This window comes from Sphaerodactylus townsendi, linkage group LG05 (genome assembly GCF_021028975.2).
Source record: "Sphaerodactylus townsendi isolate TG3544 linkage group LG05, MPM_Stown_v2.3, whole genome shotgun sequence".
Taxonomy (NCBI): domain Eukaryota; kingdom Metazoa; phylum Chordata; class Lepidosauria; order Squamata; family Sphaerodactylidae; genus Sphaerodactylus; species Sphaerodactylus townsendi.
In genome coordinates this window covers 101,280,855-101,294,633 of record NC_059429.1, presented here as the reverse complement: position 1 = coordinate 101,294,633, position 13,779 = coordinate 101,280,855, and the positions used below count along the sequence as shown (strand labels likewise).

Genomic DNA, 13,779 nt, shown 5'->3' with positions numbered 1-13,779 from the left:
AAATCTCCAGAGAGAGGAACCACGGGAGGCCAGGGGTTGTCAGAAGGTAGAACATGGGAACCAGGGTGAAAGGAATGAGAATTCTGAAAAGCACTCCCCCCATTGTTTTCCAAAAAAAAAAACTCATACCATTGTGATCTTGAGATACTAGGGAAGAAAGGATACTGCTATCTCCTAGAAGCCCACCACGGTGACTATTTTCCAGAATCTTCTAGAGTCGAATTTGTCCCAAAACTGATTGAATCAAGGAATTCCAGCTAAATCGATCAATTGCACCTCTTGTTGATTAGTCCCAGTAGTTGCAATGCTAATTATGCGTTTTTTAACGTAAAGTAGGATGTGGGCAGGCTATCCCATTTTTGGCTTTTATAGTTTTTGTAAATTTCCCGCAGTGAGTGTTTTATGGCCATACTCCTAGAGCAGAATTCCAACCTGCGTGGAGATTTATTGGGCAAGGATACATTCTTGCGTTGGGACTGTTGGATTAAATCCTTAATTTTTTTGGTGATGTCATCAAATTTTAAAACCATCTCATCCGGGGATGGAGCACTTAGCATATCCAACCTCAGTTGCTTCAGCTCTTGAGAGCTGAGAAGCTGTGTAATTTTGTACTCCAATGCCTCAGACAGAGTTAGCAACTCTAAGGCCCCATGTCAAGACTTTTCAGAGGCTGCTTCAGAATTGTTTACATTTAATGGCAGCACTATAATAGTTGTCATCTATCACAGCCAGGAACACATTTATTTAAAACATTTATATCCCACTTTTCCACCAAAAAGAGTCCCAAGGCAGGTTACACACATACAAAAACATATCCAATATTCAGCAAACATTTTAAAAATTAATCATCAACTGCTTATCAAGCAGCAGAAGACAACAGAGAATTTAACAGCCCAGCAAACCCTCCAACAATATATGGACCAAAAGACCTTCTGAAATCATGTAAGTTATTTTCCTTAAATACCTCTAAAATACTGGTTAGCCTTAGCCTCCTACGTCTTCAAGGGGAGACTGACCATACAGTACTTTACAGTAGTCTAATCACAAGGTTACAAAACCATGGCTCGGTGTGGTCAGGTCAGCTGAGTCTAAGAAATGAAAGTTAGTGAGCTAGATAGAGATGATAGAATCCATTCTTGGTCACAATACCAACCTACTTTTCCAATAGTGATGCAAAGTCCACGAACACCCACAAGTTCTTAACCTCCTCATCAAATGCCAATTCCAATACATCCACTGCAAGCAAATTGAATTCATCTAAATTATCAGACTTCCTGACCAGCATTACTACTGTCTTGTCTGGATTCAACTTTAGCTTGTTCTGCTTCAGCCATTTGGCCACATCTGCAAAGCACTGGCTCAGAGTCAGGATGGATGCATCCAAAGGCTTGGATAACAAAATATACAGCTGGGTGTCATCTGCATATTGATGACACCCACCCCAAAGCTCTGGACAATCTCATCAAAAGGTCATGCACAAATGTTGAAGAGGAACAAGAACCTTGTGGCACTCCCATCCTATTGATTCTACTCCTTCAGTGTCAATTTTTTATGTCCAGTCAGTCTGAAATGACAAAAACTACTGAGCAACTGCTTCCCTAATACCAACTCCATATCCTAATTGATGAATAAGAATGGTGCAGACAACTATATCAGAGGCCCCAGGAAGGTCTAAAGATTTACCATCTCACCCTTACTTAATGAAGATATTTTAAGAAGAGATTTTATAACCAAAGGCTTTCACAGCCGGAATCCCTGGGGTGCTGTGTGTTTTGCGGGCTGTATGGCCATGTTCTAGCAGCATTCTCTCCTGACATTTCACCTGCATCTGTGGCTGGCATCTTCAGAGGATCTGATAGTAGGAATGGAAAGCAAGTGGAGTATATATACTGTGAGGTCAAATGGTGAGGCCATCTGAAAAGAGTAGCCTGGCATGTCTGCAGCATGTGAGTAACAGTGAAGATAGCAAGGTCAATAGGTGAATGCATCTGAATAGAAGTATCCTGTTCTTTGTTCCCTTTGATTGCTATTGTCTATAGTTGTCCTGTGTTTGTGTGGAGCTGATTAGTCACTGTCTTTATTCTAGAGTTTTTCAGCCAGATTCTAGAGTTTCTAGAGTTTTTCAGCCAGAAAAGTCAGCAATAGCAGAACCCATGATAAACCAACCTAAACACAAAATATTATTTGAAAACACAGAAATTCTGGACCACTCTGACAACCACTATGTCAGACTACACAGAGAAGCCACTGAAATTCACAAGCACATGGACAATTTCAACAGGAAGGAAGAAACCATGAAAATGAACAGAATTTGGCTGCCAGTGTTGAAAAACTCAAGAATCAAGACAGTGACTAATCAGCTCCACAGAAACACAGGACAACTATAGACAATAGCAATAAAAGGGAACAAAGAACAGGATACTTCTATTCAGATGCATTCACCTATTGACCTTGCTATCTTCATTGTTACTCACATGCTGCAGACTTCTTTGTGACTCACATGCCAGGCTACTCTTTTCAGATGGCCTCACCTTTTGACCTCACAGTATATATACTCCACTTGCTTTCCATTCCTACTATCAGATCCTCTGAGGATGCCAGCCACAGATGCAGGCGAAACATCAGGAGAGAATGCTGCTAGAACATGGCCATACAGCCCGCAAACCACACAACACCCCAGATTTTATAACCGTTGCTTTGAAATGTCTAGGAAGAGCCCCTCATCTATTGGCAAGACCAATCTGAATCAGTCCATAACGAAAGAATGAGCAGGTGCTTCTGGGGATCAACTCTCAACCTGGCCTCCAAGTCAGAACAGATGAGAAAGATTTTATCAGCACAGAACCTTAAAAAACATCCCAGCAAGGGGTCACATTAACGTTATTGAAAGAGGAGGAATTAGGTGTGATAACAAGCCACTTCAAACTATTGAGCTGAATAACTTGAGTGATGATATGGTGATGGAGAAAAAGCTTATTTGTTGCCACCACTGCCACCTATATGCCACACTCTGGCTGAGTCTTCTGCCAATGGTGGTGCAGTTGTCTCCTACTCTCCCTTATATCCCCTGGTTTCCTGTCAATCCATGAAGCTGGTGGCCTACCTGGAAATGGGAGGGGACACCAAGCAGAGATGCAGTTTATAGTCCAGACAGCCCATCATTCCATGCAGCTATAAGGGCCTCCAAAGAGTCACCTGAAAGAATATCCCACTCCCCCAGATCAACCTGGAAACTAACAGAATCCATTAATTTCCAAGGGCTAACCATCTGGTGTGGTTCACCGCTCCTGCAGGGAGGAAAAGGCCACAAGCTCAACCACACCTTCAGAAGATAGTGATCCATAAGGCTATGACAACATTTTTGTGGATGAGTTTAATTAATTTAATTATTAGATTTTTCAACTGCTCTCCCCCAAAGGGCTCAGGACGGTGCACAACAGTTAAAATATAATTCCATATAAATACATGAAACCATTAAAATTATAACATTACCGTTAAAACAGATGGCATTAAAACAGAACCGTTAAAACAGATGGCGACTTTTCCTCTCACCCCCCCCCCCTTACCCGTGCACCAACAGGGCTGGATGGAAACAGGGGGCTGTTTTCAGCCCAGATGGCCAAATGCCTGGCAGAACAGGTCCATCTTGCAGGTCTTGCGGAAGCTCTGCAAATCCCACAGGGCCCTGATCTCCCTAGGGAGCCTGTTCCACCAGGTAGGGGCCAGGGCTGTAAAAGCCCTGGCCCTCGAAGAGGCCAGCCAGATCTCTTTCAGGCCGGGGACCCTTAACAAGTATCCCTCCAAAGAGCAAAGGGACCTGACAAAGCAATAAGGGGAGATGCGGTCCCTCAGATGGGTACTCACTGAATGGGTACTCACTATTTAGTTATAAATCCCTGATTTGTATAAACCTTTCAGCAAAGAAGACCTACAAACACTTTCTACTATGCAGATGGAAAGCACCATCAAAGCCTATGGTGCAGGAAATAAAGACGGTCCATCAAGCGAACATTTTCTAGAAAGTAAAGATTTTTAATTACAAGGTTTTTACCCAACAACAATATTCCAAATCAACCACAAAATGAGGGCCGTAAATAAAAACTTTTGTGAAACTCTTCTTCCTCCCTCTCTATCTATCCATCCATATATAAATATACCTACACACATACATATATCTACACACAAACACATATTCAAAACAAGAGTTGGATCAAGAGAGTAAAATAGCAAGGGAAATATTTTATTCTCCATGCCTAAGCAATAAAACACAACAGAAAAAATGCCACTGTTTACTACTGCAATTTACTGTGCACGTAAACGTCAAAAGGAAACAGAATGTTCCATAAAAATTTATTCATTACATTGACCCTCTTTTATACTGATAGGTCAAAACCAATTTCTGATGAGTTCTGTCAGAAAGTGAAAGAAAACATACAACAAATATTAGTTCAATTCAGCATACACCAGAACTCAAACACCTTAATCCTTTCTGACAACAGAAAAATATATATTACTTTAAAAACTGAGACTAGAAAATTCAGAGTTTGAATTATTCTTATAAGCTTTAAAATAATGGAAATGTTTGGAGCACTGGTTTAGCACATATCCATTATTCCTATATGTACAAATGTTTTAACAAGTTAACATTATTCAATGAGGATGTACCTAGGATATCCCCTTTTGGGATATAAACTGGCTGAGGGAACACTTACAAAATTCCACCTTCTGAATTTCTCCCTGGAACTCGTGAACCTGGTTTATAGAATATGTAATGGTCACTCGGCATGCATAGATTTGTTTCTGGTCACCAATTCCCATTGCTAAGCCTGTGTTTTCCACACACACAGCCTTTCACTAAACCATGTACTCATGTGCATTAGAACACAGCACTTCATTGCTGTCATTTTGAACACACCATTATGAGTACAATTGTACCAATGTTCCTTGGAAACTTCTGTTTTACCCAGACTTTCATCTGATGAACTTGCTAAAGTTTGCCTAGTCACCCATCCTAAGTTTCATCCAGTTCATTTCAGTTGCTCATCACTACACGCTCCAACAAACCATATCAAAAAAATGTGATGTTCTGATGGTTACTCATGTATGGTGATGGTATACTGTGACAGGCACCAGCAAGACGGAACACACTTCAAACGGAACTATGGTAAATATTGGGAAGTCTGTCAATTGAAAGATTAGGTATAGCAGATGGTGACAAGGAAAGTGTGTTGTTACTGTGAATACATATAACATGCTCCTCTACCACCTACCTCCAAAATTGTGCAATGTTTTAGTGCATGGTAAGGGACATAAGAATATATGATAAACATTAGCAAGCTAGACAAGCTTAGACTGGCGAACTATATTACCATTTATCCAATTAGAATAGGTTTTAAATGGGGAACTTGAGGCTCACTACTAAAATGCTCTACGGAAAGATCACATGAAATGGAAGCTGCCAAGAAACACTAGATGTGATTGTGCATGCAACTGCATGTTCAGTTACTCTGCCTCGATTTTACTGCACATGACTGTTTGCATGCATAGCTTAGCTGAAGGGGAAACCCTAATGAATGGAAGACATAAAAAGCCATGGCAAGAGAATGCTGTGCATGCACCAATTCCAGAATTAATTAGGGGAAATCTCAATGAACCAGAAGGCAGGAGGAGCAGAATACTGAACACAGTCAATCCACATTTCAGGCTTACATAACAGAACTGCAGAAATCCAGCCACTTTAGATTGGTAGTCAGAATTAAATCAGCTTTTTTTTTACAGTAAACTACTTAGCTTATTTTTAGCACAAGCCTTACAGATTTCCTTACAAAAAGAAAATATTGAGTCATATGTGAGCACTGTTCCAGTGTAACCTGGCCCAGAAACTGTCCATGTCCAGGTAACCAGTTCCATGAAGCAAAACCAGCACAGGCAAGAGCTACTCAAGTTCTGCCCATTTCCACAGCAAGGCCACTGCATTGTGCACTGCTGCTAGGATGGGAGGAAAAAGATGATTTGACCTCTGTGCAACATACTTGGTGGCAAACCTATGGCACTCCAGATATTCATGAACTACAATTCCCAACAGCCCTTGCCAGCATAGCCAATTACTGGCAGGGGCTGATGGGAATTGTAGTCCATGAACATCTGGAGTGCCATAGGTTCGTAGTGGAACAGCCAGCTTTACGCTCCACAACCCTGATTGTGATCTGATTTGTTTACGGCATAATCATGTTTATTAGACACTAAGAATTTATATTATGAAACCAACAACAGTAACAAATAACAAAAGGGCTGTACCCATTTTGTTTTTTTTAAGTATCATCTTTGTAAACTTCTGCAAGCTCTCTGTAGAAATTAAAAAGCCCAAGCAATAATGCATCTTCTGCTCTTCCTTGACCTTACATTCCTCAGTCACAAAAGGATACTTTTAGATGCTTCCATTCAAAAGAATCTTTGCCTTGATCAGGAATTTAAAACTGTGCCCCCAAAGCATTTAAAATACAATGTATCATAGGTATAATGTATTATTCACTTCCTACCAACTTACTTAAAGACATAGGGGAAGGTTGAAGGCTATTTGAAACTTAATTCTTTTAACTTTTTGAACCTCTGCATTCAAGACTACTTTTTAACCATTTTTACACTAGATGCAAATAAATTCCATCAATCTTATCACAACTCTTGATGTACTAGACTTCAAAGCAAAAAACAACAACTTTCTCTGTGGTTTGTGCAATTAAAAATAGAAAGAAAAGTGAAAAACGCATCCATGCATGATTCCAAACAAAAAGCCCGCCCTAAATAACCAATTGAAAAATAATGAGCCCACGTTTGGATTTCAGCAAGAATTAATCAAACCCTTGTACATAAAAAACCAGTCATCTCAGGAATAAAGGATACTTTACTTATGACATATCTTTCTCTACACTACTGTATTAAGTCTGAAGAAAGTGAGGGTGCATATTTTACTATAAGAAAATTCTGCTAAGAAGAAAGCTATAGAATTGAACTGCCAATACAAAATGAGGTTTGTAAATATCCATTTTCCTAATGTCCCCAGTGAATAAAATTTACCTCCCAGTGACCAGGCTTGGAAGCTTTGCAAACTGAAAGCAAGTTCTTCTTCTCCCTTAAGTTTATCAAAGTATGAACGAAGAACAGTTTTGTCGGGTAGCTACTTCTTCAGATATTTTCAAGATTGTGAAGAAATCTTTTCAATAGTAATAACTGAGTATAATATTTTATGTGTTCACTATGCTTCTCCCTGGGAGAGGGGTGTGATGTAATGCTGGAGTGACATTGGGGCAGCTGTTACTTCAAGGCCCAATCTTGGGGGTGGGGGTGGGGCAAAATGTCAGGAGAATGATAAACACCAGGAGGGAAGGGCAACATTGCTGATGCTAGACAGATCTCGATATGATCAGTACATGAACGGGAAATGTTCCAGGAAACTGCAAGCCCACCTCTCTGAACTCCTGTGGCTCAAGGGCTAAGATTCAGGGGGAGAGCCTCTGCCTGGCATTTAAAAGGTCTCAGAGTCAATCCCAAGCATCTCCAGTTAAAAGGATCAGGCATCAGATAATGGAGAGTCAGTGTGGTGTAGTGGTTAAGAACATCAGACTCTAATCTGGAGAACAGGGTTCAATTCCCCACTTCTCCACATGAAGCCTGCTTGGTGACCTTGGGTCAGTCACAGTTCTCACAAAATTCTTTCAGCCCATGTGGAGGCAGGCAATGGCAAACCACCACAGAACATACCTTGCCTTGAAAACCCCTATGAGGTCACCACAAGTCAGCTGTGACTTGATGCCACACACACAGAGTAGTTGATGTGAGATGTCTTAACCTGTGACCCTGGAGAGCCACTGCCAGTCTAACTAGACAACACTGACAATGATGGACCGATTCAGAATGAGGCAGCTTCATGTATTCATATCAAGAGAAACAAAGATTATAAATGTATTAAAGGATAAAAAAATACTTGCAAAATAAAAACAAAAAGTCTCAATAATCCTCCCAAGAACCTTGTAAAGTAGGCCAGCATTATCTCCTTCCTGGTTTAGCAGACTACATACTCATCGCAACTAATTATTCTGGATGTTACCCTACAGCACAGCAAATTGCATATGGCTAAGTATTCACATAGTTATCAGACAAGCCCTATTTGTAAACAGCCATGTCCTTTTAAAGTGGAAATGCTGATGTATAACAGGTACTTCAATGCTGTAAAGAGCAACTGTGCCTTGCTGTAGCACATAAAATGAGATGGGAAATCTCATGATAACAATATCATATTCAGTAAGTGCACAAAATAATTACATTAACATTTCAGGATGCTTTGAGCTAAACAGTGTTTCCTCAGCAAGCTGACTGGCTGTCTTAGAAATGTCTAATGGTTCAGGGATAGCACTGGCAGAGTTACTGCTATGCCCTCCATTTCATCTATTTATCCACGCAGTGCTTGATACTGCACACAATCTTTCCCCCTGAGACTTTTCCCACCCACTCAGAAAACAGCCAGTCTAAGAGAAACACAGTCTAAGAAAAACACTTCAGCCAGGGGGCTTAAAAGTTTACAAAAGGTCCTTGTTCTTGTTTGAACTTCTGAGGAAACCTCAGAAATCCCGATCTCTACTATGGATGAAGAGAAGCAATAACCAGCCCTTCTTACAACATAGTCCTCCAAGTCAGCGTTTTCCTTCTGTGACAAAACACTGCTTATTCTAGAATCTCCACTAAGAAACATAAACAAATCCCATGGCATTTCCCTCTTCTCATTCCAATCCCCTTTAAACTTTTGTTTCTTTCATGACATCCAACTAAAGGAAACATTGCTACCCTGAAATCTTGCCTACCTATGGATCTTTTTTTCCTGAATATTCCCTAGATTTCTAAAACAGTGAGATCTTTGGGAACGGAATTACCAGTAATCTGTGCTCATCTGTCCACTAAGAAAAAGATATTTATTTGCTTTTTAAAAGAAAGTAACAGCAGCATTTGTGCACAAGATAAAAAAGGTTTAAGAAAAATCAGCTGACAGAAAACTGCAATTGAAATCCTTTATGCACCAGAGTTCATTCCACAAGTACATTTGGTCCACTCTAACTATGTAAATAGCATTTGACAGCAAAGGAAAAATATATAAATTTGGACTGTCAGGGACTTATTTAACATTTTCTCTTCTTTCCTTTCTCTTGTTTTAAGATCTTGGTAACAGTAGCAACAGCAGCACCTGCTGGTAGTGGTCAGTACTTTATATGCTCTTCAGCATCCCTTCATCCAGACTTTTCAATCTAGTGCGAGTTTATCATGTCTATTAAGAACTATTACAGTACTCTGTCACTCATACCTTCAGCACAACAAATGGCATATTTTAAAAGGATGAGTTAAACACAAGCGACTTCAGACTAACAACAGCCGATGCCTTCCCATTCATTATGCACCACAACTGAAATCCATCCTCTTAGGAATGTTTTCCCTGTGACCTAACTATTGACAAAGTTTCTGAAGAACTACATCATACTGTGACCTTCCACCATACCCTGAAGTTGAGGCAGACCTCTTGCATTCATCTCTATGTACAGACATTCATCACCTTCCAAAATGAATAAATGCCACATAAACTTATTTCTAACATTTTGGAGTATCTATGATTATAAAAACCAGGCAAGATGTTACAACTCACTTCCAAAGAGTGCTTTGGACATCTGTTCCCAGACATCCAAAGTAATAAGTGCATTAGCAACTGACACTTTGATAATAATTAAATGTTAACATTTCCTCCCAAAAGAATAGAGATTTTTTAAAAATGCAGTTCTCAGATCAACAGATGTTTTGGGAATAAGCAATGCACTTTTGATAAACCTTGCATTTGGGAACAAAATCTCACATTAGATTAGACAGCTCGGAGAGCTTTTAAACTGCTTGTATATAATGTTATGCACACCAATCATTACTGTTAACAGCTGCACTAGTGGTAAAAGTATAAAGGTGCATAGTGCTAAAAGTAGGCAACTTCAACATTTAAAACCATGCTACTTTGGAAAACTCAATAAAATGAAATCAGTAGACCATGCAAATGAAACTCTGCAATTTAAGAATCTGACTAAACAGCTAGCTATAAAAGACTGATTAAATACAGCAAATTCAACAGTTTCAACAAAATTCTTCCTTCATTAAAACGTTGCTGCCTGAAATGTTACTGCCCGAAATGTATGCTACTTAGAGGAGTCTAAGCATCATCACTCCTGGCTGCTCTTGGTTTGATTACAGTCTTAAAAACGGCTATACTCTCAAATGCTCCCTAACATTTTGCCCCCTTTTCTATTTCTCTCTCACACAAACACACACATAGATGCACTTTCTTGCTGCAGAACATATACAAATCTAGGTTAGAGAGGTTTTCATGCCCTGCTGTCGACCTTATGAAATATACATAACCCCCATGCAAGCTTTGTATTTAACAGAAGTAATTATGTTGTGGGGATGGAAAAGGGATGGTTGACAACTGAGGGACAAGAGCCTGCAGTCCAAAGCCTGAGTTAGAGAAAACAAAACACACACACCCCAAGGTGGGAAAAACATGTACACAATTAAGTTTTAACATGCAGGGCTGCATGTTGCATGCAAGGTTGCACTGGGCATCCAATGTCACAGCTCCTTCTTTGGAAGAAGGCAGAGAACAACAAAATAAACAACAATAAAATACTTACCCTAAAGCCTGTCTCTCCTAGCCTGTACATTTTCAAGTAGAGCCAGTGCCCAGTAGAAAAGGGGGGACTTCAAACTAGGCAATCTCTCGAGCCTATACTATTCCACTCCTTTATACAAAACACACACATACAAGCAAGTCCCCACCACACACACACACACACACACACACACACTTCTACATAACGGTGTTTACTTTATCTGAGAGGTTTAATCTGGGGTCCGGATTGACAGCACCACTGAATACCAAAGCTCCTCACTCTCCCCCCTCCCCCCGCACGCGCATCCACCCCAAACTTCAACCCCCCCCCCCCCCGGCTTGGCTCCCAAGAACTGCCCAGCAAGCCGCCCGAGCGCAGTTCAGCGCACGAGTTTTGAAATTCCCTCCTGCAGGATGCCGCCGCCGCCGCCGCGCTGCCTTGCCGTGCTCCCTTCCACACTTTGCTCCCCTGAGGAGGAGAAGTTTCAGACTCATTGATCGGGGGGTTTGTTTGAACGCGCTCGGCTCCTTGTTCTGCCCGGGCACAAAGCGGCACTCGGGACTTCGGGGCGACTTGAGCGACCTGCGCCTGGGCAAAAGGGAGCCCCTGCTTGTGCAGAGCCTTTCCCGGGAGTGGAGGGGCAGCTTGCCTGCGGGCGGGGGAGGGGAGTTCAATTGAGCCAACTCCTTGCCCTGCACCAAGACGGTAGTGGTGACAAGTAGGGCAAGGCAGCGTTCCCTGCAGTGTGGGGCATCGCTTTTGGGGAGGGGGGTCGAAGCGATCCGGAGTGTCGCGCATCCTCCTCCACTCCCTCCCCCTTTGCCCCGTCCCTCCCCACCTCGTTACCTTGTTGCAGTGGTAATAGTCCAGGGGCCCCAAGCAAGTAGGCTCGGCCCCAGGCAAGGAACCAACGGCGGTGGGGGCGGAAGGGTAAAACCTAACGTCCATGCCGGGGGTGCGCGCTGAGGAGGAGAAAGAGGCGGCAGCAGCAGCGGCAAGAGGAGGCTCCAGCGGGCATGGAACCGGCTCCTCCGGCGGCGGCGGCTCTGCCTCTGGCTCGGGGAGGGAGGGACGGACGGACGGGCAGGGGAGGCGGGGAGAGGCAGGCGGGGAGGGAGCGCAGCTCAGAGCCGGCTCCTCTCGCACTCTATTGTTCCAGGCACCGAGGCGGGGGGGAGGGACACGGAGAGAGAGGAGGGAGGGAGGGAGGGGGAGGGGAGAGAGCCCGGGACCCGCCTGGGCTGGGCTGAGCCGGCCTCGCCTCCCACCGCAGCCTCCCCGGCGCGCGCAGCCACTACTACGGGGCAGGAGGTGATTTCGCGCGCGCACAGGACACAGGCAGCACGCGCACACTCAGGCCTGGGACCTGACCTCCCACGCTCCCACCCAAAAGAAGACGAACCGGCCCTGAGAGGGCTTGGCCAGGGGCAGCTCCAGGGGAAGGCGAACTCTGTTTCTTCCCTTGCGATCCCCTTCCGCACACGGTCCAAAGTTGCTTGCCTGTTCCCCAGGACCCCCCCCCCCCCGAAAAAAAACCCACGGGTAGGAGAAGGTGCTGCGGCTGCCCCTCACCTCTGGAAAAAAGGGATTGGGGAAAAGCTGGTGGTGGCCCTAGTAGAAACCTTTAACAGGAGGGCTGGGTTCTTCCTCCAGCAAGGGGGAGGAGCCAGAGCTCACATTGTGGATTTGCTTACAGCAAAACCCCTCAAGGGAGGCGAAATCCCCCCTCCCGACTTCAAGAAAGATGGGCTGAGAAATTTTCATCAACCTGACCTTTACACACCTGAGAAAGAACTGGGCTAGACCTCAAAGTTATGGATCAGATGTACTCTCAAAAGAATATGAAGCAAAACAAACTTCCCTCCCCTCTAGAAATTTGGGCTGCGTGGAGCTAAGAAGAGCACACCTATTTTCTAACTCAGCTTTGCATCACAGAGAAGCCCGGACAGGATACTTTTTTTGCTGGGTGTCAACCTCTAAACCTTGCCTGAATCTCCCTTGCCCTTTCACCCTGCACTGGGACCTGCTTTCACATTTCCACAGAGGCACAGGATTTAAATTGTATGCAGTTCTCCCACTTGCTACTACTACTATTACAACATAGAAATGGACTGAATTCTCCTGAACTCTGAATTTCTGCTGGATCTCATGTTCTAACATCTACAGCAAAAATGGTGTTTCTGAACACAAAAGAGGTACATCCTCCCAACACAAGATCCTAAGGAAGGAGCTGAGAGCTGTCCAGTGCTACCTTTGGAGAAGAATTGGGTCCTCCCATTTCTACGATCCTGAGTTGTTTCCTTCTCTACACAGTACAGTGTTCTAGTGCAGGAGCTATTCTTTTCTTCCAATGTAACCTTGGGGGTTGGATCAGGATGCACTTCAATCACAGTATAATGTTAGCAAAACAATGGATTCTAGGAAGTCATGAGCTTGCCCCAGTTAACTGTATGCTCTTACTTACACTTCTTCCAATGTAAGATCAATCACAAATGTACTGTTTGGGCCAGAATGGGGAAGATCATATAGATTTCTGAAGAAAACCTTATTCCAGATTTTATTCTTCCCCAGAAGAAGGTAACTTCCCAATAAATAGTAGATAGCACCTGCTACACCTCCCCCCATTTCAGACAGCTATTCTGTTTTTACGTGTGAAAAATAGTTACTATGCATTAAGAATGGAAGTGCCTGATCAAAAGCGAAACAAAAAGTAATTTGACCACCACCATTGAGTTGCACGTGCTTGTTGTTCCCTGATTATAATGTTCCTAGCAATGAAACATAAACCTATAGCAAAAACTAAGGTCAAGCTTTCCGCGACGGTTAAAATTTCCATGCCGCCAAGAGTTCTGGCAGCGGTATGAAGCCTGTTCGCATGCAAGCATGCGAACGGGCGAAGCGGAGGCCGAGCGCAGGCTGCTCCCAAGATGGATCGCTTCTGCCTGACCACGGTAACTGGCCAGCCGCCTGTTATAGCCGCGAGTTCGCCGATGTCGCTGCCCTCCGACTCTGGAGGTCGGAGGACAGCGTGGGCGGGCCAACGCCCAGCAGGCGCATGACGCAGGGACACCGCGGAGTGGGCTATAGA

The 13,779-nt window shown here is 43.3% G+C and overlaps 1 protein-coding gene across 7 annotated transcripts in view; it reads right to left on the bottom strand.

Moving 5' to 3' along the window:
• The window catches only part of TOX2 (TOX high mobility group box family member 2), a 289,944-nt gene extending 277,636 nt beyond the window's left edge, over window positions 1-12,308 (bottom strand). For 2 of the 7 annotated variants that reach the window (XM_048496198.1, XM_048496200.1), the window contains exon 1: window positions 11,538-11,889. In XM_048496198.1, coding sequence (XP_048352155.1) covers window positions 11,538-11,639 — 102 coding nt within the window. In that variant the 5' untranslated portion in view covers window positions 11,640-11,889. Of the gene's footprint in view, window positions 1-10,712; window positions 10,948-11,537; window positions 11,890-12,263 lie in introns of those variants that run through there. The other 5 variants (XM_048496203.1, XM_048496199.1, XM_048496202.1 and 2 more) reach the window with 4 other exon arrangements.
• Window positions 12,309-13,779: the final 1,471 nt, after the last annotated feature.